We start from the raw sequence: 26,400 nt of genomic DNA on the forward strand, positions 1-26,400 counted from the left end.
GAGGAACAAGCTTACATTTTTTGTTCATATTAAACTTAAACATAGTATAGTTAGGTGCAATTGTGGCTCATTCTTTCCAGGTCCCATATATTCTTTAGAAGTAAATGCAAACTGGGGTGCCTGGGTAGCTCAGTTGGTTAAGCATCTTAATTTTCAGCTCAGGTCATGATCTCAGGGTCATGGGATAGAGCCCTGCTATTGGCTCAGTGGGCAGTCCACTTGGGATTCTGTCTATCTGTCTACCCCTCCCCTAGCTCGTTCTCTCTCTCAAGTAAATAAATAAATCTTAAAAAAAAAAAAAGAAGTAAATGCAAACAATTCCTTCTCATTTTGAAAAGCCACTGTAAATCTGACATCAAGAAATCATACAAGCTTGAAGCTCCCATTTCAAAGTATGATCTATAAATACTTTCTAAGAAAAATAAATGTGAACAAAGACATATATAAAAGCAATGTTAATGCAAGGAAATTCATAGGCTCTCTCCTCTGTCTCAGCATTTTGTCATCTGAAGGGTCTGGAGGAGATAACAGACGTCTCTAAGAACACAGTGCACCTAAGAAAGCCACTGCTAAATAATCTGCATGGGACATACCCGATGGCCGCGGGGGTCAGGCGGGTGTGCAGCTGAGGGGTGGTAGAAGTAGTGGTGGTGGTCAGGGAACCATCTGTTCCAGTCTTCTCCCAGTCAAAAGGATCACTCTCCATTACTCCAAAGGTCTTGATGCTGTTGTCAAACACGGATGTCAGAAGCTAGACCATAAAGAAAAAAACTAGAGTAAGGTAACAATAAGCATTGTCATTTTATTCTTTAAGAGAAAGCTGCTATGTTCACAAATTAGTTTTGTAGTGGGATTAAAAAAAAAAACCCAGATGGTACAAATAGGGGAATTTGAAAAAGGACTATATGTAGATGATGATATTGAATACTGATTTTTCTCAGCTGAGGTACTGGTTTATAGTTATATAGGAGAATATCTCTGTTTTTATAAGATATATAATGAAGCATCTTATCTAAAACCTACTTTCAGATGGTGTGGCAAAAGGAAGTTTGTGTTGTATGTGAAAGATATTTATCCAGTTTTAACCATTTAATCTTTTTTTTTTGTCAAAAAGGAGTTATTTTTATATGGTTCAGCTTAAATAAGTGAGCAATGTTAACAGCTGTTATATCTAGATTAAGGGGTCTATAGAAGTTCATTGGGCTTTCTTACAGTTCTGAGGGGATTGAAAAATTCTTCAGCTGTATGTGGTATGGGTGTATGTACATATTATCACAAAGAACTCTGCCATTTATTTGGTTTATATTAAATATTTCATTTTTTTGTCTTTTTTGAAAAGATTTTTTTAAAGAAATCTCTCCACCTAACATGGGGCTTGAACTCACAACCCCAAGATCAAGAGTTGCATGCTCTAAGACTGAGCCAGCCAGGTGCCTTCAAATTTTTGCCTTCAAATTCCAAAACTCATTTTCTTGCCTTCAAATTCCAAAACTCGTATTGCATGGAACACTGGGTGTTACACACAAACAATGAATCAAGGAACACTATTATCAAAAACTAATGATGTACTGTATGGTGACTAACATAACATAATAAAAAAATAAAATAAAATTAATTTCAAACTCTGATGTGATGTAGATAATGATCTCACAAAAACTGCCCTTTACTGTTTCTGATTTTTAATTTTATGATTATAGCTTCATTCTCTCCTCATCATTTCTCTTACCCTGTTAGTATCCAAGAATAAATAATAATTTAGATTTCTGTCCTGAGCCATTGGGTAATAAATGGTGGTGTCACTTACTGAAAAGGAAAGCAGAGAGTTTGAGGACTAGGACACTGAGAGTTTTAGGGAGTTTAGGGAGGAAAATGGTATACTACAAACTCAAGAGTCATCAGCATATAGATATGAATAGGTATTATTTAAAGCAATAGGACCGGATATCACCTAAGGAGAGTAGGTAGCAAAGAGGTCCAAGGGCAAAGGCTAAGGCACTCCAACATTTAGTTAGAAAGAAGACTCACTAAAGCAAAGCAAGGAGAAGTGGCTAGTGAGACAGAAAAACCAAGTGTGTGCAGTTTTAGAGGCTTACTGAAGAGAACATCTGAACAAGATGGCCAAATGCTATCAATTGTAAATTGTAAAAGTTATTTCTGATTATTTAATTGGTTTCTCTCTTTTACCCAGACTGGAAGCTCCTAGAGGCTGGCACTCGTCTGATCTTGTTCATCATAATATCTAACACAGCAGCTTATATATGAATGCAGTGTTGTGATTTATAAGAAATAAGTTTGGTCAACTGCATAATCAAAATATATTTTTTATATATATTTGGTATTTGTCCACAGTTGCTGGGTCACAGGTCCCCAAACGCTTAAAATTTCCTGAGAGAAAAGAACAATAGGAGTACCTTTTGTTATAATATTTGATCTGTAGTCCCAAGTTCCTGAAACCATGTCAGAGCCATAAAGGTAAAATGACTCTCTTTTTATTCGTAACAAGCCCCTTTCCACCACCACTGAGTTTTTGTTAATGAGGTGACTTTTGGAAAGCACCTATGGATAGGGGCTGGTCACGAAAGGAACCAACCCTGTGACTAGAGAGTTGGAACTTTCCTATCCCATGGCCTCCAGTAAAGAGGAGAGGGGCTAGAAGATGAATCAATCACCAATAGTGAATGATTTAATCAATTGTGCCTACATAAAGAAGCCGCCAAAAAAACCCAAAAGGATGGGGTTTGGAGAGCTCCTGGTTGATAAACATAATGGAGGTGCTGAGAGTGATGCCCTCGGAGAGGGCTTGGAGGCTCCACACCCTTTCCTCATACCTTGCCCTATGCGTCTTCTCCATCTGGCTGTTTTGAAATTATACCCTTTGTAATGAATCAGTAATCTGGTGAGAAAACTGGTTTCCCAAGTCCTGTGAGCCCTTCTAGGAAATTAATCAAACCCAAGGAAGATGTTGTAGGAACCTCTGAATTACAGTCATAGGTCAGTCAGAAGTACAGGTGACAACTAGGACTTGGGATTGACATCTGAAGTGGAGGGTGGTCTTCTGGGATTGAGTCCTTAACCTGTGGAATTTGATGCCATCTATCTCTGGGTGGATAGTGTCAAAAGTGAGTTGAATTGCAGGAGACCCAGCTGGTGCCCAGAGAATTGCCTGGTGATGATGGCAGGGAACCTATGTAAGAATTATGAGTGCAGAACCTTTAGTGACTCTAAAAACATTTTGAGAACAAACACGTGCGAGAATATCTATTGCAAGATTCCCAAAAGGAAAACAAAAATAAATGGAGAAAAGGAAACTAAAAAGATCAAAGGAATTGTAAAAGGCATGGTTACAAAACCTGGGAATTTTTGTTTTGGTCATATTTTCGTTGACTTAAGTTACCTATGTTATAACATAGATTTCCCCAAATTGTCAAAGTTAGAGGGCTACAGAAAACACACAAGAAAGGAGGATGGATTAAGACCCAGCATATGGGAACAGAAGTCGCAGATCTTGAAGTCCTCTCTCCTGACTCAGGAAATGGAGGTTCTTGCAGAGCGGGCTGCATGCCTCCTGAAAGAGGGAGTCCCTAACCAGGAGGCAGCGCCTGCCTTGCTGTGTGAGCACTTAGACGGCTGCCACTAAGCGCACTGCCCAGACTGGGCTGCCAAGGGAATGATCCTAAGCAGTTTGTATGCCAGATGTCCTTTCACTATGAATTATTTTCTTACATTTACCATAGTATTAGCGTATGTCTTAGAAATTGTAGCATATGCCGCTGGGCCTCAGATAAAAAAAAGTTTGTTACTAAGATGGTGATAAAAGAGACCAGCAGCAGAAGGCAGAAGGATGGGAGGCACAGAACAAAAGAAACAGACCCTCCCTGGCCCTCTAATTTATGGGAGGCTCCCCCTTGTTTCTAGCTCAAACTGATTGTTTTGTTTCCCTAACAGCCCAGCTATGCCTTCTGAGAAATGTAACTCCAATGTCATCAGAGTCAGGGGAATCCTAAAACAGCTAAGTCCCCTGAAGCAAGAGGCAAGCCTGCTGCATTTTGATGTAACCTCTGTTTAGAAAGTCCCATTCCTAAATCTAGGAAGAGATTAACAGGATTAATAAGAAGCTTGGTCAGCTGTGGATTTCCTCTCTATTGTATCCTCTGATTTCAGCAATGTTGTGGCACATTGTATGAACTGGTTGCTCGACACATTTTAGTTTCAGGCTCCCGCCATTGTGGATATTTATGGGTTTTATTAGTCTTCTCAACTTGCTTCTCAACAATGCTTAGCATAACTGGGACACTCTAATAAAGATACTTTTATGTTCTTATGTCAGGATCACATGATTCTACTAATTGCTGACAAAGATTTCAAATAATTCTTCATATAACTTTTTAGTTCTTTCATTGCAGTTTTATGAACCAGTCATGTTAGTATTTATTTCACAGTGGCTGCTGTATTTGTGGCCACCTCTCCAAAGAAGGCAAGATGGTGAAAAACGACCAGAGCTTCGGCTTTTTTGAATGAGCCAGAAATTGGGTTCAGGCACCACTTCCAGCAGCACGAGTTTTCCCAGGCAACGGGTCTAAACTAAATCTCCATAAAATGGGAATAATAACACTACCCGGGTACTACTGTGACACTGCTGGGTGTCCTTACTGTGACAATCATGTGCAAATGCACCAAGGGTTCTTCTTTATCCAATCTGATGCTATCTTAGTTTCCTATTAACTAGTAACTGTGTCATCTACCAGTGTAGTCTAGGTGTGGAATTCAAGGTTAAGACCTTCCTACACACTCCTCAGAGACATGTTCCTTTCTCAAAACACTTTTAAAAGGATTGTTTAAATTATAAGGTGGCCACAACAGAACTGAATGTTTCTAATTACTACCTACATTTCTGAAACTGTTGGTCCAGCATTTTTTTTTACTTTTAATCTAAAATAAAAATTCACAGAAAATTACAAAAATAGTACAGAGAAATCCTCTTCACCCGACGTGCTCCAATAGTAACACCTTAAATAGCTAGACTGCAGTATCAAAACCAGCAAAGTGACATGGGTACAATCCACAGAGCTTATCAAATTTCACCAGTTTTACATGCCCTCATGTGCGTATGTGTGTGTTTCCGTGTGCATGTATATAAATCCATAGAATTTTATTGACCTGCGGAGATTCGTGGCCCAGCATCTTTTTTTCTCTTACGGTTGCTATACTGTTTCAGAATCTAATAATAAAAACGTTTTCATAATAAGATCTCTGTTTCAATCTTGGCTATAATTCTGATAGCTTCACCTAGTTTAGTTTAACAGATAGAAAACAGTATTTATGCACTGACAAGTTGATTTTTCTTAGATTTCCTTAGTAGGAGACTGTTAGGCAAACTAGGATTCAGTTCAATTTTCCTGACATTTGTTGAAAATTTAGGTGCCAGGCACAGTCCAAGGACAGTGTGGGATAAAAAAAGAGAAGACATGGTTGTACTTCCAGGACTTAAAAGCCAGCTGGGAAGACACCCTTGTATATAAATACGAAGTACTGATAAACTTGGATGTCATTTCCCAAAACACCATAACACTTTCCAAAAGCAAGTGTCACCCATTATTCTAATTGAGACATGAATAAAAGATTCCTGGGACACCTGGGTGGCTCAGTTGGTTAAGCAGCTGCCTTCGGCTCAGGTCATGATCCCAGGGTCCTGGGATCGAGTCCCACATCGGGCTCCTTGCTCTTCAGGGAGCCTAATTCTCCCTCTGCCTCTGCCTGCCATTCTGTCTGCCTGTGCTCGCTCTCTCTCCCTCTCTCTCTCTGACAAATAAATAAAATCTTAAAAAAAAAAAAAAAAAAGATTCCTGGTAAAGAGCAAAACAGCTCCTCTCTCTATATCTGCTGTCAGAGCAAGCAATAGCAGGCTACTGGATGAGGTATTAGCCATGTGCAACTTATTTTTTTTTAAGGTTATATTTATTTATTTGACAGAGAGAGAGAGAGAGAGCGCACAAGCATGGGGAGCAGCAGGCAGAGGGAGAAGCAAACTCCCCGCTGAGCAAGGAACCCAATGCAGGACTCGAGCCCAGGACCCTAGGAGCATAACCTGAGCCAAAGGCAGACGCCTAACTGACTCAGTCATCCAGGCACCCCTCACAATAGTCTTCTTTAGATTATAGACAGAACTAAGTGGTGAATGTGATAAAAAATTCTTATTTGCTCAACTCTTATACTCCTGTGCAAACTCAATCAATAAAAAAATTTTTGCACCTAAGGTGGGAAAGTTGGAACATTTTCCAGCTCTTCCTGAATCTAGTATTATAGCTTTAATTTCATTATTTTAAGTAATATGAGCTCTGTGCATTTCAGAAATACCTATGAAATGTAAATATAAGAACATGCTCCAAAACACCTTGTATGTTCTCCATTTGTAAGAGTCTCTAGTTATTAACACAAATTGCCACATAGGAAAGAAGGTGATAGGCTCACCCACTTAAGGTCTCTAAGGACCCAAGACTATATGCTGTCTCTCTGCTTTATACCCTGTTTATATTTATACAAAAGCTGCCATTTCACACAGAAATAGTTAATATATATGAATAAGTTCACTGTGCTTTGATGGTCTTCTGACTGGGCAAACTGACAATGTTGTAGAATGTAAAACTTTCTTTAACAGTAAAGTCTATGTGTTGTACTTTGCGGGTAAAAATTATAAACTAATACATCATTTTTACAGGCACAGCTCAGAGATACTACAGGCTGGGTTCCAGACCACCACAATAAGGCAAATATTGCAATAAAGTGAGTCAAATGACTTTTTTGGTATCCCAGTGCATATAAAAGTTATGTTTACACTATACCGAACAATAGTATTAAGTGTACAATAGTTTTATGTTGTACACTAAGAAAACAATATACATGCCTTAATTGAAAATACTTTATTGCTAAAAGATCCTAACCATCACCTCAGCTTTCATTAATTAAGTGTAATCTTTTTGCTGCTAGAGGGTCTTGCCTCAATGCTGATGGCTGCGGACTACCCAGGGTGGTTGCTGATAAACACAGGGGGTGGCTGTGGCAATTTCTTAAAATAAGGCAATAATGACTCTGCCACACTGATTGACTATTCCTTTCACAAGTGATTTCTCTGTTCCACGTGACGCTGTTTGACAGCATTTTACCTACAGAACTTCTTTCAAAACTGGAGTCAACCCTCTCAAACTCTGTCACAGCTTTCTCAGCTAAGTTTATGGAATAGTCTAAGTCATTTGTAGTCATTTCAATAATCTTCAGAGCATCTTCACCAGGAGTGGATTCCATCTCAAGAAGCTATTTTCTCTGCTCAGCCACAGAAGCAACTGGTCATCCATTACAGTTTTATCATGAGCTGGCAGCAACTCAGTCATATCTTCAGGCTCCACTTCCTATTCTAGTTCTCCTGCTATTCCCACCACATCTTCAGTTAGTTCCTCCACTGAAGTCTTAAAGCCCTCAAAGTCATCCAAGAGGTTGAGAAGTTCTTCCAGACTCCTCTGTTAGTGATAATATTTTAACTTCTTCCCAAGAATCATTAACGTTCTTAATGACATCTAGAATGGCAAATCCTTTCCAGAAAGTTTTCAATTTAGTTTGCCCAGAGCTATCAGAGGAATCGCTGTCTACAGCACCAACTGCCTTACAAAATGTATTTCTTAAACAGTGAGACTTGAAAGTTGAAATGACATCTTGACCCATGGCTGCAGAATGGAGGCAGTGGTGAGCAGGCATGAAAACAACATTAATCTCATTGTACATCTCCAACAGAGCTCTTGGGTGACCAGGTGCATGGTCAGTGTGCACTCATATTTTGAAAGGAATCTTTTTTTTCTGAGCAGTAGGTACTAACAATGGGCTTAAAATAAACCATGCTGTAAACAGATGTGCTGTCATCTGGGTATTGTTGTCCCATTTAGAGAGCACAGACAGAGTAGATTTAGCATAATTTGTAAGGGCCCTAAGATTTTCAGAGTGGTAAATGATCACTGGTTTCAGCTTCAAGTCACCGGCCATAGTAACTTCTAACCAGAGAGTCAATCTGTCCCTTGAAGCTTTGAAGCCAGGCATTGACTTCTCCTATCTAGCTAGGAAAATCCTAGATGGCTCTTCTTCCAATAGAAGGCTGTTTTGTCTATACTGAAAATCCGTTGTTTAGTGTAGTAGCCACCTTCAGAAGCTAGATCTTCTGGATAACTTGCTGCCTCACCTTGTACTTTTATGTTACAATGAAGGCTTTTTTCCTTAAACTTCATGAACCAACCTCTGCTAGCTTCAAACTTTTCTTTGGAAACTTCCTAATCTCTCTTAGCCTTCGTAGAATTCAAGAGTCAGGACCTTGTTCTGGATTAGGCTTTGGCTTCAGGGAATGCTGTGGCTGGTCTGATTTTCTATTAAGACCACTAAAAGGGGCGCCTGGGTGGCTCAGTGGGTTAAGCCTCTGCCTTCGGCTCAGGTCATGATCTCAGGGTCCTTGGATTGAGCCCTGCATCAGGCTCTCTGCTCAGCAGGGAGCCTGCTTCCTCCTCTCTCTCTGCCTGCCTCTCTGCCTACTTGTGATCTCTCTCTGTCAAATAAATAAAATCTTTAAAAAAAAAAAAAAAGACCACTAAAACTTTCTCCATATCAGCAATAAGGCTGTTTTGCTTTCTAATCACTCATATGTTCACTAGAGTAGCATTTCTAATTTCCTTGAAGAACTTACCGTTTGCATTCACAACTTGACTAACTATTTGGCACAAGAGGCCTAGCTATCAGCCTATCTTGGCTTTTGGCATGCCTTCCTCACAAGTTTAATCATTTCTAGAAAGGTTTTGATTTAATGTGATAGACATGAAACTCTTATTTTCACTTGAACACTTAGAGGTCACTATAGGATTATTAACTGACCTAATTTCAAGATTATTGTGTTTCAAGGGATAAGGAGGCTGAAGGAGAGGGAGAGACAGGAAATGGCTGGTCAGTGGAGCAGTGAGAACGCACACAACATTTATAGATTAAGTTTTCCATTACATGGGTAGGGTTCATGGCACCCCAAGACAATTATAGTAGTAAACATCAAAGATCACTGATTAGAGATCACTTTACAAATGTAACAATAACAAAAAAGTTTGAAATATTTCAAAAACTATCAAAATGTGACACAGAAACATGAAATAAGTAAATGCTGTTGGAAAAAATGGTGCTGATGGACTCGCCCAATGCAAGGTTGCCACAATCTGTAAAAAACGCAATATGTGCAAAGTGCAATGAAATGATGTATGCCTGTTTTAACCTATGTGTGGCTTCATTTATGTCTTCAGAGGTAGTAATTATTTTGCATTAAGCTCCAACTCCTCCCTGAAAGCAACAGAATCTTCTGAAATATATAGTTGGTTGGGGTTAAGGGTGCAATTTGTGGTAAACCTACTCAAGGCCTTATGAATCGACACCCTAAGGAAATGATTCACTGACCACAGATAAAATGGAGCCAATAATCTTCACTGACTTTGTTCCATAGCATATTAACATATGATATTACAGCCCTTAAGCCCTTGACAGATACATTACCCAGCTGGATATTTTCTTCTGATCAACAAATTAGCTACCGGATTTACATAATTTGGACCATCAGCAGTTTTATACACCAAATGAATCAAAGCAGGAACAGTAAAATCTGTTCAATAATAAACAAACCTAAAACTCTAATGAAGTATGCCCACCCAAAATGGAGGAAACACACACACACACATATTATCCTCATCAGTCAATATTACCACATTTCTCAGGATGTATTAAAATATCATTCTAGGGACCTTCCATACTGATGTACAATATAAAATAAGTGAAGATAAAGACTAAATGAGAGAAGAATTAACCCACAGAACTCAAAAAGATGATTACCTGGTAGTCTGGTTTTGTAAAATAATCCAAAGAGGAGATGTGATCCAAAAAGATGCTGAATTCTGGAGGGAGATGTTTCAACATAAGCCTGTGGTCATACCTCTCCTTAATAGAACCTACTTGCTCCTGGGAAGTAAAGAGAAGAGGAACCAAAGTCAATTTCTCTTGGCAGCTACACATTAACAGCCTCTCAGTAACAGTCTCAAGGGTATGTACTAGGGAATGAGATAGTGAGTAATTAAGTATAAAGCAAGATCTGAGCTCCGACTAATAGCTTAATGTACACTGCTTTATGGGGGGAGGGAGGACTGTAATGAATAACCAAAAGGGTAACACAAGAGTTCTGCATCAGTGAATGGACAGTCTGCCAAATAAAGAGTTGATCTTCAATCTAGTCTATTTTTTTTAATCAACATGTTTACAGTTTCCAAATTAAACAAAATAATGTAACAATTAAAATTTAAAAGCTTACACAACTTATAAAAAGAAAAAAGGAGAACTAGGGAAAAGAAAAGCTCTGAGGGAAAGCTAGAAATCAGATCAGAAGCAATGATTTAACAGATCCTTAAATGAGTATTCTTCATGTACGTAGAAAAAAATCATAACATTAATTAGATCTTTAATATCAGCTTAATTTTAGTTCTTTTATGTAAGTATATTCTCATCCATTATGTCTACCTGGGAGAAAATTTTATTCCTTCCCTTACTAAAACTGTTATTTCCACTTCCATTTCCAAAATTACCTTGTCCTTTATTTTTCTCCAAGGCAGCTGACCAACCACAAACTCCACCAACATGTAGAATAAGGACCAAAGGTCATCATGTCTTCCCATTTCCTTCATAAGCCAAAGAGAATTCAGTCACATTATGTAACTACTCCTTTTGAGTATATTACATTGTCTAAGGACTAACCATTGTGTTTCGTCTTATTAGGCTTAAAAATTGTAATGTATTTCGCATAAAATCTTCTGGTAAATATATCTACATAGCTATATAACAATCTATAACAATGTACATATCAGAATAGATATAATAAAATACTTTTTGCTACAAAGAACAACCCAAAACCCAGAAATGCTGGAAATGTAATTAACAGCTCATTAATTAATAAATGAGTTCATTAAGAAGGGAAAGTGGTTGCCAAGAGCTGAGGGAAAGGGCAAGGGTGAATTAGCATTTAACAGGTATGGAGTTTCACTGCTGCAAAATGAAAAAAGTTCCAGGGGCACTTGGGTGGCTCAGTGGGTTAAAGCCTCTGCCTTCAGCTCAGGTCATGATCCCAGGGTCCTGGGATCGAGCCCCACATTGGGCTCTCCACTCAGTGGAAGCCTGCTTCTCTTCCTCTCTCTCTGCCTTCCTCTCTGCCTACTTGTGATCTCTGGCTGTCAAATAAATAAATGAAATCGTTTTTAAAAAATGAAAAAAGTTCTAGAACCCTGTTGCACACTAATATGAATATACTTAACACTGCTGAACTGTGAGCTTAAAAATAGTTAATGTGGATGGCAGCTACACTGGTGAGCAAAGCATAATATACAGAGTTGTTGTATCACTGTGTTGTACACCCAAAACTATTGTTACACTGTGTGTCAACTATACTAAAAGAAAGAAAGAAGGAATGAATGAATATGGCTAACGTGGTAAATTTAATGTGATAATATTTTTTATCACAATAATAAATAAAGAAAGCAAATTCTAGGAGCCAAAATTAAAGAGAAAGCTGGAAACAAGAAAAGCAAGCTGATGTGGAAGCTTTGGTTTTAGGGGCCTCTGTTACAGGTTTTGTCAACCAGGGTTTTAACAGTGAGGAAAGGGAAAGGTGTGAAAGCACTGAGCCTACACAAGACAGGATTTGTAACTGAGACACCTTCTCTTAAGCCCTCACCAAACACCTTGGAACCTCTCAGGGCTATCTCTACTACAATATCTGGTATATACATTATACTACAGTAATTGTTTTTTCTGTAAAATTTAACCACTATCAAAAGGATAAAGTAAGCGATTAAAAACATTGCCTCCCCAAAAAAACACTGCCCTGAAAATTTGTGGTGACAGACCTGCCCCTCACTCAGATTTGGGGTTTAAATTTATACCACTTGTGTGGTTTGGGAAACAAAATCCAGAAATTTTTTTCTGGGTGAACATGTCCTGTAGTAATGACAAATGCAAATGAAAATCCTCTCAAGATAAAAGCACCTTTAAATTCAGGCCTCAGAGAAGTCCTTATAGACAAAGACTCACCAAATATAACCTGCTTATTCAGAAGTATAAAATACATTAAGAAGCAAGCTATCATAAGCTAATGGTAAGAGAAATTATAGAGCAGAATTAGATATCCAAGAATTCCAGATATGGAATTATAGGATAAAGAATACAAAATTAAAATGTTTAAAATGCTTAAGCAACAGGCACCTAGGTGGCTCAGTCACTAAGCATCTGCCTTTGGCTCAAGTCATGATCTCAGGGTCCCGGGATCGAGCCCCACATCAGGCTACTTGCTCTGTGGGGAGCCTGCTTCTCCCTCTCCCACACCCCCTGCTTGTGTTCCCTCTCTCGCTGTGTCTCTCTGTGTCAAATAAATAAAGTCTTTTAAAAAAATGCTTAAGCAAAAAATTGAATCAAAGTCATAAGATAGGAACCATATCCTATCTAAAAAAAATTAAAAGACCAGTTTGATTTCAAAAAGGACCAAAAAGAACATCTAGAAATTAAAAATTCAATGGCTAGGTTAGAAAGCTGGTCAAGGGGCGCCTGGGTGGCTCAGTGGGTTAAGCCGCTGCCTTCGGCTCAGGTCATGATCTCAGGGTCCTGGGATCGAGTCCCGCATCGGGCTCTCTGCTCGACAGGGAGCCTGCTTCCCTCTCTCTCTCTCTCTCTCTCTGCCTGCCTCTCTGTCTACTTGTGATCTCTCTCTGTCAAATAAATAATAAATAAAATCTTTAAAAAAAAAAAAAAAAAGCTGGTCAAAAACAGCAAAAAAAAAAAAAAAAAAAAAAATTAACGAACAGGAAGACAGATCCGAAAAAATTATCTAGAACACAACACAGAGACACAAGAGAAAATCTGAGAGTGAATTTCAGAGGCATGGAAGACAGAACAAGAAGATCTAACATACATCAATTTGAGATATGAAAAAAGAGGTATTAAAAAGAAAGGGGGGAAGAGGGGAAAGGCAATATTTAAAGAAGAAATGTCTGAGAATCTTCCAGAATCTATGAAAGATGTGAATGTTCAGATTTAGGATGCACAACAAATCCCAAACTGAATAATTATAAAGAAATCCATGTGTAGGCACATTCTAACTTATCTGTAAAACAGCAAATATAAAAAAGCAGATATCTAAAACATCGAAGAACAAAGATAAATTAAATGCAAAAAGATCTTCTGAATAGCAACTACAGAACCAGAAGACAGAATTTCTTCAAATTACTGAGACAAAACAAATATTAATAAAGGACTGAAATGTAGGACAACAGTGTAGTGAACAGAGTTCAAGTAGTATGAAAAGTCCTATACTGTCTGGGAATCATTCCTGTTAAAAGTTGAAGATTAAAATATCCAAAAAAAAAAAAAGAAATGGAGTATATTTTTACTTTTTTTAAATTTGTGGAGATTTCTAAAAGTAAAAATATATTATCTTTCTACTAGATATTCTGGAAATGCTTATATAGCTATTATGATCTCTGGAAATGTTTATGCTTATTTCAGAAAAAGTGTCCTATTCAAACATTCCAATGTGGACCAAAATTTTAAACAGAATTAATTAAAAAGCTTAGTAATTCTAAAGGTTTTTAAGAATATATCTGGAAAATAAGAGTACTTTCTTTTCAAGACAGAATAATTGACTAGATGCCTTATTTTTTTCTAAGTTTATTTATTTTTCGGTAATCTCTACACCCAACATGGGGCCCAAACTCACAACCCTGAGACCAAGTCACATGCTCTTCTGACTAAACCAGCCAGGCACGTACCCTAACTAGATGCCACAAATTAATACAACACTGAATCAAACCAAATGAGCTGAAATGCTTGACAGAGTGCTACATTATTCACTGATAAAAATACTTTTCCTATTTTCAATTTATAATCATATTATTAGAAACAAAATTAACTGGAGCATAACATATAAGACCACAGTGTACTCTTCCTACTATAGTTAGCATTAGTCAAATTTTCATTAAATTTCATTATTTTGGTTCACAGAACAAGAGTAAGGTAAGATTAAGAAAAGATTTCTCTTTATTTTATGAGGGAACGACATATTAAACTTCTCACCTCCAACCAGGGAAGTTCAAGGATTAAGAATCCACAAAATAGGGGCGCCTGGGTGGCTCAGTGGGTTAAGCCTCTGCCTTCGGCTCAGGTCATGATCCCAGGGTCCTGGGATCGAGCCCCGCATCGGGCTCTCTGCTCAGCAGGAAGCCTGCTTCCCCTCCTCTCTCTCTCTCTCTCTCTGCCTGCCTCTCTGCCTACTTGTGATCTCTCTTTCTGTCGAATAAATAAATAAAATATTTTAAAAAAAAAAAGAATCCACAAAATACCCAACTTTCCTACTCATAATTAAGGTTCAGAATGGGGAAAAAAAATCAGAGAAGAACAAAAGGAGCAAAGTAAAAAAAAAAAAAAAGAAAGAGAGAGAGAGAGAGAGACTTTAAAAAGTTTACCCAAGAGGTATCATTTCCCAGAAAATTTGAAAGTAGTTTGTACTTGAGATCTTCATGAAAAGAAAAGGTTTAATGGAGAGGGGATACCACAGATTAGATGCATACTACAGATAAAATGATGACCCCTATATTTCAAGGTATTGTAAGTATGATATTCTCTAATAACTTCTTAAGATTAGAATGCAGGTGTTTTACTTCTTCAAAATTCCGTATCAGATTTGTTAATACTTATACCTAATTAAGGACACAAGGTTCCCTACACACACATACACACACTCTTAGCTATTATCTTCTCTGGCAAATACACTTTATTTTTTATGTTGCTGTACACATCTATCATCTACTATACATACTACGGTACATTAGTATTACTAACACCTTACTCTCTGCTCCCAAGCACCTTCCATACTTGTGTATCTAACGTAAAAAAGTCAATCTCATTCAAGTAATCAGCATGCTTATATAGATATGACTAGTTCAGATACCTACCCTGTTTCGATGAGCGTTGATTGATGCATAACGAACTGTCCCTCGAAAGCCTGCCACAGTTCGAGGCTACAACACCACCAAGAAAAGAGTAATAAAATGAGCTCCAAATAGCAAAAGACTCAGCACACCCAAACCCATTAAGTAGAAGGGAGAAACATGCATTACTGTCACAATAAAATACTACTTAAATTTCTAATTTTTTTATTGCAAAATTACAGAAAATTAGAGAGTATCTCTAAATCACGTTAAAAAAAACTACTGGCATTTTATTTATCAGGGAGTCCCATTTTTTTGTACCTGCATTTTAAAGTAAAGCAGCATTTATGACAAATTCTGTACATTAGAAAACACTAAATACTTTCATATATCCAGAATCATGCCAAGCATTGTAGTACATACAGTAATATTCAGGCTCTGGTTACATTTAAGCACAGTAAGACCATAAGGAGTCTGCAAGTAAAGATGTCAACCTATGTCCTGGCTATTTCACTCAAACTCGACTTGAAGACAATGGCAACTTATATCCCTCCCTATACGTGAAATTCATATATTCATAAATCAAGTCACTGGGTAACTATTACATGCTAGGTACTAAAATAATCCAAACATGAATAATACATGATCCCAGTTCTTGGAGAGCTCAGCTTAGAATAAAGTCCAAACTTTTCTTATTTGGCCTACAAGAGTTCCATGATTTGGCACTGGCCTCATTCCCAAACAGATTTACTTACAGTTTCTCCTACAACCAACTGTGTACCTAGCTTATTCTGCTATTCTCTCCAGTGAAAAGCCAACACTTTACCTTCAATGGCTAACTCTTCTACCCAACACCTCTGCTCAAATGTCCCCTCCTCAGAGAAGTACTCCTTAATCGACCTAATCTAAAATACTACCCACCCCCTTCAATGCCACTCCATTCTTTTTTACTCTGCTTTATTTTTTTCCTCATAATACCTTTCCTTACCTAAAATTAATTTTATTTAGACTTTTACTTATTTGTTCACTGCCTATTTTATTTCATTGAAATATAGACTCTGTGATGGCACGGTCTTGGTTTGCTCATTTCACAGACACAGAAACAGGCTCTGAGAAGTAACTAACTTTATCTGAACACACAGAATCAGTAGGTGATAAAACAAGCATCAACCAAGGTCTTCTGACTTAAAATCATACACTGTTTCCACTCTACTGCTTCACAAGGATCAAGTCAGTATCCCAAAGACTCAATATGAAAACTTGACAAACCTGAAAATGACCACAGCCAATAAATAACTTTCATTAGTAGAGGTTTTTCCCCCAGTAACCGTTAATTATCTTCAATTAAGATGTGTTACTGTTATAATCAGAAAAAGAATATAATAAATGTTCTTTTAAAAATCTTTAGCTACCAGAATCATTCTGGTCATATGCTGTAAGATAGACATTCTATGTGTTCTTCCTTTGATCATTTTTGTAACATATGTGTTATCTTTTTAAATTAGTTTTCCATTTATTTGTTTCATGAAATTCTGTCTTCTCTTTTAAAAAATTTTCATTCCATTTCATTTTTAAATAAGCTCCACGCCCAGTATGGGGCTTGAACCCACGACCCCAAGATCAAGAGTCACATACTCTATTGACTGAGCCAACCAAGTGCCCTTCTCTTTCCATTTTAATTACTCCTTCTTGTTTTTGTCTTAACATTTAACAATTTTAAAAATATTCTTGGGGCACCTGGGTGGCTCAGAGGTTAAGCCTCTGCCTTCAGTTCAGGTCATGATCCCAGGATCCTCGGGTCGAGCCCCGCCATCAGGCTCTCTGCTCCGCAGGGAGCCTGCTTCACCCCAACCCCCCGCCTGCTGCTCTGCCTACTTGTGATCTCTCTCTGTCAAATAAATAAATAAAATCTTCAAAAAAAATTCTTTGTATTTAATAACTCTCATTAATCAAAAGTTCCTGTGATATATTTAAATCCCTTTTCTCACCTGCCATTCATTGTCAATCATAGTCAGTAGATCTCAATATTTTCCTACAATATCACAACTAACAGGAATAGCTAATATTCTCAATTTGATGGAACTCTGAGATCAGAGATTTCTTTTCTAGACAAAGAATGTATAAGATTATACATGAAAGCCTATCAACTCTATTCAGTAAATAACATTTCACTGGTTGTACTTTTATTCATTACCTGACAAGAGCATTCACTAACAAAAATGTTTTAATAGCATGTACTTTTTCCTAGTTACTTTCACTCCAGTAACTATCAGGATAAAAATCTCCAAAGCTATTACCACACTCTGCAATCCAGTCCACAGTTAATTGGACACCTAGATGTCCCCCTGATAGATTCTAGCCAAGACAAACCCAGGAGACTCTTTCCAGTTAAGAGTACCCCTGACTTTGCTTCTGCCATGGAAAGGTTGGGCCAGAGAGAAAAAGAGATCAGCTGTTTAGAAAGATCTTGATGTGATTCATCAAAGAAATTATGCCAGGTCAAGAAAATTCAGCCATCTTATATAAAGCAGAAAAGAAAACTCAACCCACCTGGGAAAAATAGCCATATATAGAACTACTAATTTAAAGCAAATTATAATTAAGATCATTAGCAAAGTACAATAAGCTATGAAAGCCTAGGAATGGAAAGCATTAGTTCCATTTGGTGAGAGGGGAGAAGGCAAAGTCCTGCTGAAGAAGAAATAATCTTAAGAATAAGCAACATTTAATGGGGCCTTAAAATAGATGATCTCTTGACTGTCCAGGAAAAGCTCTCAGTTTTTCCCCACTGAGGATAATATTAGCTGTGGGTCTTTCATACACGACCTTCATGATGTTGAGGTATGTCCCTTTGTTATGTACTTTGTTGAGGGTTTTTTAATCAAGAATGGATATTGTGTATTGTCAAATGCTTTTTCTGCATCTATTGAGAGGACCACATGGTTGTTATCCTATTTTTTAATTAATTAATTTATTTATTTTTTTAATTTTTTAAATTTATTTTCAGCATAACAGTATTCATTGTTTTTGCACCACACCCAGTGCTCCATGCAGTCCGTGCCGTCTCCAATACCCACCACATGGTTCCCCCAACCTCCCAGCCCCCGCCCCTTCAAAACCCTCAGATTGTTTTTCAGAGTCCATAGTCTCTCATGGTTCACCTCCCCTTCCAATTCCCCTCAACTCCTTCTCCTCTCTAACTCCCCTTGTCCTCCATGCTATTTGTTTATGCTCCACAAATAAGTGAAACCATATGATAATTGACTCTCTCTGCTTGACTTATTTCACTCAGCATAATCTCCTATTATATATATATTTTTTAAAGATTTTATTTATTTATTTGACAGAGAGAGATCACAAGTAGACTGAGAGGCAGGCAGAGAGAGAGAGAGAGAGAGGGAAGCAGGCTCCCTGCTGAGCAGAGAGCCCGATGCGGGACTCGATCCCAGGACCCTGAGATCATGACCTGAGCCGAAGGCAGCGGCTTAACCCACTGAGCCACCCAGGCGCCCTCCTATTATATTTTTAAAGATACTATTTATTTGAGAGAGAGAGCACAAGCAGGGGGAGGGCCAGAGGGAGAAGGACAAGCAGACTCCCCACTGAGCACAGAGCCCAATGCAGGGCTCAATCCCAGGACCCTGAGATCATGACCTGAGACAAAATCGGAAGTCAGACACTTAACCAACTGAGCCATGCAGGCACCCACTTATTTTTTCTATTACTAATGTGGTGTATCAGACTGATTGATTTATGACTACTGAACCATCCCTAGAGCCCAAGAATAAATCTCACTTGGAGGTTCTTCAAAAAGTTAAAAAGAGTTACCCTATGACCCAGCAATTGCCCTACTAGGTATTTACACAAAGGATACAAAAACACAGATTCAAAGGGTTACATGCACTCCAATTTTTATAGCAACACTATCAACAATAGCCAAACTATGGAAAGAGCCATGTCCACTGAATAATGAATGGATAAAGATGATGTGGTGTATATACACAGTGGAATATTATACTTAGCCATCAAAAAGAATGAAATCTTGCCATTTGGAACAACTTGGATGAAGGTAGAGTGTATTATGCTAAGTGAAATAAGTCACTCAGAGGAAGACAAATACCATGACTTCACTCATATGTGGAATTTAAGAAACAAAACAGATCAACATATTGGATGGGTGAAAAAGAGAGATAGGGAAACAAACCATAAGAGACTTTTTTTTAAAGATTATATTTAGTTATTTGAGAGAAATAGAGTATGCATGAGAAGTGGAAAAGGAGAAGGAGAGGCAGAGAATCTCTACTTGATCTTAGCCCAAAGGCTGAGAAGTGTATGAGGCAGAGAATCTCAAATTGAGCTTGATCCCAGTGACCCCAAGACCATGACCTGAGCCAAAACCAAGAGCTGGACACTCAACTGATTGAGCCACCCAGGCACCCCAACCATAAGAAACTCTTAAAGATATAATAAACCACGGGTTGATGGAAGGAGGTGGGTAGGGGATTAGCTAGATGGGTGGTGGGCATTAAGGAAGGCACTTGTTATGATGAGCACTGGGTGTTGTATGTAAGTGATGAACCACGGAATTCTACTCTTAAAACCAATACTGCACTGTACTGTTAACCAATTAAAATTTAAATAAAAATTTGAAAAAGAAAAAAACTAAGTGATCTCTTAAAACCTCCCTAACTAATGGCAATTGGGCAATATCTATCAAAACTTCAAAGGCACACATTCTCTTTGAAAAAGTCATGTCACTTCTGGAAGTTTATATTACATATATACTTGCATATGTGCAAAAATAACGGACATAACACATTCACTCACTACATTAATGTTTGTGATAGCAAAAGACTGAAAGTAATCCATATGTTCACAAATATGTTCATAAATAGACTGATTAAATAAATTACAGTACATCCTTACAACAGAATACACTTTGCAGCTTCACAAAAGAATGAAGACGCTCTATATCCTGACATGGAAAGATCTTGTACATACACTGTGGAAAAAAAGACAAGTGCAGAATGTACATCATGCTACCTTTTAAATCAAAAAGAGAAAAATGAGAATATACATTCATCTATATTGCATATTCAAGAAGAAATTCTGGAAGAATACATTAAAGAAAAAACAAAAATATAGTTACCTAAAGGTCTGAAGAAGGCATAAGAGCAGTATAGAAAATGAATGCATTTGGGATAGCAGGGATGAAAGAGAAATTTGTTTCATTGCTTCTTACCATTTAGTTTTTTTCAAGTCAATTTTCAAGGTACAATGTATTCCTATCACCCCAAGAGTTCTCTTTTTTTAAAATTAACATATAATGTATTATTTGTTTCAGGGGTACAGATCTGCGATTCATCAGTGTTGCACAATTCACAGAACTCACCATAGCACATACCCTCCCCAATGTCCATCACCCAGCTACCCCATCCCCACCCCCTCCACTCCAGCAACCCTTAATTTGTTTCCTGAGGTTAAGAGTCTCTTATAGTTTGTCACCCTCTCTGGTTTCATCTTGTTTCACTTTCCCCTCTATTCCCCTATGATCCTCTGTCTTGTTACTCAAATTCCTCATATCAGTGAGATCAAATGATAACTGTCTTTCTCTGACTTATTTCACTTAGCTAATACCCTCTAGTTCCATCCACGTCACTGCAAATGGCAAGATTTCATTTTTGATGGCTGCATAATATTCCTGTGTGTGTGTGTGTGTGTGTGTGTGTGTGTGTGTGTGTGTGTGTATGCCACATCTTCTTTATCCATTCATCTGTCAATGGACATCTAGGTTCTTTCCAAAGTTTGGCTATTGTGGACATTGCTGCTATAAATATTCAGGTGCACATGCCCCTTTGGATCACTACATTTGTATCTTTGGGGTAAATACTCAGAAGTGCAATTCCTGGCTCATAGGGTAGCTCTATTATCAACTTTTTGAGGAACCTCCATAATGTTTTCCATAGTGGCTGCACCAGCTTGCATTCCCACCAACAGTGGAGGAGGGTTCCCCTTTCTCCGCATCCTTGCTGACATCTGTTGTTTCCTGACTTATTAATTTTACCTATACTGACTGGTGCGAGGTGCTGTATCATTGAGGTTTTGATTTATAATTCCCTGATGCCAAGTGATAGTGAACACTTTTTCATATGTCTGTTGGCCATTTGGATGTCTTTGCAGAAATGTCTGTTCATGTCTTCTGCCCATTTCTTGACTGGATTATTTTTTCTTTGGATGTTGAGTTTGATAAGTTCTTTATTGATTTTGGATAATAGCCCTTTATCTGATATGTCATTTGCAAATATCTTCTCCCATTCTGTCGGTTGTCTTCGGTTTTGTCGACTGCTTCTTTTGCTGTGCAAAATTTTTTTTATCTTGATGAAGCCCCAAGAGTTCATTTTTGCCCTTGTTTCCCTTGCCTTTGTGATGTGTCTTCTAGGAAGAAGCTGTTGCAGAGGAGGTTGAAAACGTTGCTACCTGTATTCTCCTCAAGGATTTTGATGGATTCCTGTCTCACATTGAGGTCTTTCATCCATTTTGAGTCTATTTTGTGTGTGGTATAAGGAAATGGTCCAGTTTCATTATTCTGCATGTGGCTGTCCATTTTCCCCAACACCATTTGTTGAAAAGATTATCTTTTCTTGATTGGACATTCTTTCCTGCTTTGTCAAAGATTAGTTGACCATAGAGTTCAGGGTCTACTTCTGGGCTCTCTATTCTGTTCCACTGATCTATGTGTCTGTTTTTGTACCAGTACCATACTTTCTTGATGATTACAGCATTGTGATAGAGCTTGAAGTCTGGAATTGTGACGCTGCCAGCTTTGGTTTTCTTTTTCAACATTCCTCTGGCTATTCAGGTCTCTTCTGGTTCCATACAAATTTAAGGGTTTTGTATCATTTCTTTGAAAAAAGTTGATGGTATTTTTATAGGGATTGCATTAAATGTGTAGATTGCTATAGGTAGCATAGATATTTTCATAATATTTGTTCTTCCAATCCATGACCGTGGAACGTTTTTCCATTTCTTTGTGTCTTCCTCAATTTCTTTCATGAGTATGCTACAATTTTCTGAGTACAGATTCTTTGCCTCTTTGGTAAAATTTATTCCTAGGTATATTATGGCTTTGGGTGCAATTGTAAATGGGATCAACTTCTTAATTTCACTTTCTTCTGTCTTGTTGTTGATATATAGAAATGCAATTGATTTCTGTGCATTGATTTTATATCCTGACACTTTACTGAATTCCTGTATGAATTCCAGCAGTTTTGGGGTGGAGTCTTTTGGGTTTTTCTTATAAAGTATCGTATCATCTGCAAAAAGTGAAAGTTTGACTTCCTCTTTGCCAATTCAGATGCCTTTTCTTTCTTTCTGTTGTCTGATTGCTGAGGCTAGGACTTCCAGTACCATGTTGAATAGCAGTGGCAATGGTGGACATCCCTGCTGTGTTCCTGACCTTAGGGGAAAAGCTCTCAGTTCTCTCCCATTGAGAATGATATTTGCTGTGGGTTTTTCATAGATAGCTTTTACGATATTGAGGTATGTACCCTCTATCCCTACACTGTGAAGAGTTTTAATCAAGAAAGGATGCTACACTTTGCCAAATGCATTTTCTGCATCTATTGAGATTATCATATGGTTCTTGTTCTTTCCTTTATTAATGTACTGTATCACACTGATTGATTTGCAGATGCTGAACCAACCTTGCAGCCTTGGAATAAATCCCACTTGGTCGTGGTAAATAATACTTGTAATGTATTGTTGGATCCTATTGGCTAGTATTTTGGTGAGAATTTTCGCATTGGTGTTCATCAAGGATATTGGTCTGTAATTCTCTTTTTTGATGGGGTCTTTGTCTGGTTTGGGGATCAAAGTAATGCTAGCCTCATAAAATGAGTTTGACAGTTTTTCTTACATTTCTATTTTCTGGAACAGTTTCAGGAGAATAGATATATTCTTCTTTAAGTGTTTGTAGAATTCCCCTTGGGATCTGTCTGGCCCTGGGCTCTTGTTTGTTGGGAGATTTTTGATGACTGCTCCAATCTCCTTACTGGTTATGGGTCTGTTCAGGTTTTCTATTTCTTCCTGGTTCAGTTTTAGTAGTTTATATGTCTCTGGGAATGCCTCCATTTCTTCCAGACTGTCTAATTTGCTGGCATATAGTTGCTCATAATATTTTCTCATAATTGTATTTCTTTGGTGTTGGTTGTGATCTCTCCTCTTTTTTTTTTAAGATTTTATTTATTTATTTGACAGCAGAGATCACAAGTAGGCAGAGAGGCAGACAGAGAGAAAGGGGGAAGTAGGCTCCCCACTGAGCAGAGAACCCAATGTGGGGCTCGATCCCAGGACCCTGAGATCATGACCTGAACCGAAGGCAGAGGCTTAAACCACTGAGCCACCCAGGCGCCCCTCAATGGGTCTTGTTTTTTTATCCAATCTGATACTCTGTGTCTTTTGATTGGGGCATTTAGCCCATTTACATTCAGGGTAACTATTGAAAGGTATGAATTTAGTGCCATTGTATTGCCTATAAGGTGACTGTTACTGTATAGTGTCTCTGTTCTTTCTGGTCTATGTTACTTTTAGGCTCTCTCTTTGCTTAGAGGACCCCTCTCGGTATTTCCTTTAGGGCTGGTTTGGTGTTTGCAAATTCTTCTAGTTTTTGTTTGTCCTGGAAGCTTTTATCTTTCCCTCTATTTTCAATGACAGCCTAGCTGGATATAGTACTCTTGGCTGCATATTTTTCTCATTTAGTGCTCTGAATATATCATGCCAGTCCTTTCTGGTCTGCCAGGTCTCTGTGAATAGGTCTGCTGCCAATCTAATGTTTCTACCGTTGTAGGTTATTGACCTCTTGTCTGGAGCTGCTTTCAGGATTTTCTCATTGTCTCTGAGACTTTTAAGTTTTATTATTAGATGATGGGGTATTGACCTATTTTTATTGATTTTTAGGGGGAACTATCTGTGCCGCCTGGATTTTGATGCTTGTTTCTGTCCCCAAATTAGGGATGTTCTCCGCTATAATTTGCTCCAATATGCCTTTTGATCCTTTCTCTTTCTTCTGCTTCTGGGATCCCAATTATTCTAATATTGTTTCATCTTATGGTATCACTTATCTCTTGAATTCTCCCCAAGTGGTCCAGTAATAATCTTTTTCCTCAGCTTCTTTATTCTCCATCAATGGGTCTTCTGTATCACTAATTCTCTCTTTGTTATCCTCATTTATCCTAGCAATTAGAGACTCCACTTTTTATTGTACCTCATTAATACCCTTTTTGCTTTGAATTAGATTTTAGTTCTTTCATTTCTCCAGAGAGGGATTTTCTAGTATCTTCTATGCTTTTTTCAAGCCCAGCTCTTATCTTTATAATCATTCTGAACTCTAGTTCCAACTTCTTACATTAGTAAGATGTGTTGATTAGGTCCCTGGCAGTCAGTACCGCCTCTTGTTCCTTTTTTTGAGGTGAGTTTTTCCATTCTGTCATTTCGTCCAGAGAAGAATAGGTGAATGAGAGAACAAAATGCTAAAAGGGTAAGAACGACCCCAGAAAAATATTTGGAGACCCAAAACTGGGGGGAAAGAAAGAAAGGGAAAAAAAAGGAATATGATCAAGTTGGTGAACAGAATAGAGCCACACACTAGATTTTGGGTGTACTGTAGTCTGTTAAAAGAAAGTGCCTCCCAAAATTTTAAAGAAAGAAAAACTTATATATATACAAAAATAAGGGTAAATATTGAAAGGATGGAGTATGACTGTAAAGATAAAAATTTTAAAATATTTTTAAAAAGGAATTGATAAGAAGTTGGCTGATAAAGAAAATAATTAATTTTTTAAAAAACGGAGAGAATGTGATCAGGTGGGAGACTAGAACAAAGCCATATACTAGAATTAGGGTATATTTTGGTCTATTAAAAGAAACTGTATCCCAAAAATTTAAAGAAAGAAAAACTTATGTATATACAAAAAAATAACATTAAATACAATGAATAGAATATGACTATAAAAACGAAAATTAAAAAAGACTTAAAAATGAATTGATAAGATGTTGGTTGCAAAAGGAAAGAAGAAAATTTTAAAAAATAGGAAAAGAAAAAAAGAAAATGTTAAAAATTAACTTTGAAAGACTCAAGAATCATGGAGAAAAAGTCATGAATTCTATATGTTGTATTTCCCTAGCACTGGATTTTTACAGTTCTCACTGATCAGTAAACTTGGCTGGATGTTCTTGCTGATCTTCTGGGGGAGGGGCCTGTTGCAGTGATTCTCAAATGTCTTTGCCAGAGGCGGACTTGCACAGCCCTTGCCAGGGGCCAGGCTAAGTAATCTGCTTGGGTTTGGGCTTGGTAGCTTTTGTTCACTGAAAACTTTCTGTACAGCTTTGGAGGATGGGAATGAAAACGGTGGCCTTCCAATCTCTGGGCCAGAGAAGCCGAAAGCTTGGGGCCCCACTCCTCACTGCACCCTGAGAGAAAAGCAGTCAATCACTCCTGTTCTCCCTGGTCTCCCGTACACTCTGTGCTCAACCAGCCTGTAACCGAATGTTTCTATCTCTGGCACATGACCCTATTTGAAGTTTCCAAACCCAGTAGGTTCCTGTGGTGCGCTGCCGTGCCACTCCTCCCAGGGGAAGAAGGGGCGTCTCCCTGGATCTGCCACTCACAGGGTCCCTACTTGAAGAGCAGTGGCCAGACTGTGCCTCAGATCACAGTTTATGGCAACCCTGAGATGAAAGCCCACTCCTTGGCTCCACCTTTACAGCCAGCTTCCCTGCTTCAACCCTTCGGTGCTCTGCCACCCTCAGGCACCCCTGGTCTTTCCCGAGGGTCCTGAGACCACAGTGTTCCAGCAAGGGTTCCCACCCCCCAACTTAGCCACTGGAGCTATGTCCCTCCACAGAGCAAGTTCTGATTTTGGGCTCCGCTGCTCTATTACATGCTGGGAGCCAGCTGACGAAGGCTCCCTCCCCCACCCCTGCAGTCTACCTTCCTGAATATCGCCTCGGAATCACTTCTTGGCACATCCTACCTTCCAGAAAGTGGTTACTTTTTTGTTCAGAGAATTGCTGCTATTCTTTTCTTTGATCTCCTATTGAGTTTGTAGGTTTTCAGAATGGTTTGATAATTATCTAGCTGAATTCTTGGGACCAGATGAAATTTAGGTGTCCTGCTCTTCTGTGGTCTTGCTTCTCCTTCTCCTCCCTCCCCAAGAGTTGTTCTAAAGTCCTGTATAGTCAACCCCTTCCCCTCCAACTCCCAGTCTTTTGCAACCTCTGATTTTCGTGCCTCACAAGCATTCAGAAATGTGTTTTTAGCTTTATTGCTGTGTAGTGATGTCTCACTGTGCTTTTAATTTGCATTTCACTGATAACTAAA

General features: G+C 38.2%; 1 protein-coding gene across 5 annotated transcripts in view; it reads right to left on the minus strand.

Annotated features, from left to right (window-relative positions):
• Positions 1-26,400, minus strand: part of TTBK2 (tau tubulin kinase 2) — a 164,225-nt gene that overhangs the window by 41,056 nt on the left and 96,769 nt on the right. For all 5 annotated transcript variants that reach the window (XM_047738246.1, XM_047738247.1, XM_047738250.1 and 2 more), the window contains 4 exons: positions 15,048-15,113; positions 10,638-10,730; positions 9,895-10,020; positions 594-751 (listed from right to left, as the gene is read on the minus strand). In XM_047738246.1, coding sequence (XP_047594202.1) covers positions 594-751; positions 9,895-10,020; positions 10,638-10,730; positions 15,048-15,113 — 443 coding nt within the window. The remainder of the gene's footprint in view (positions 1-593; positions 752-9,894; positions 10,021-10,637; positions 10,731-15,047; positions 15,114-26,400) is intronic.

Source organism: Lutra lutra, chromosome 7, assembly GCF_902655055.1.
Source record: "Lutra lutra chromosome 7, mLutLut1.2, whole genome shotgun sequence".
In the NCBI taxonomy this organism is placed as follows: domain Eukaryota; kingdom Metazoa; phylum Chordata; class Mammalia; order Carnivora; family Mustelidae; genus Lutra; species Lutra lutra.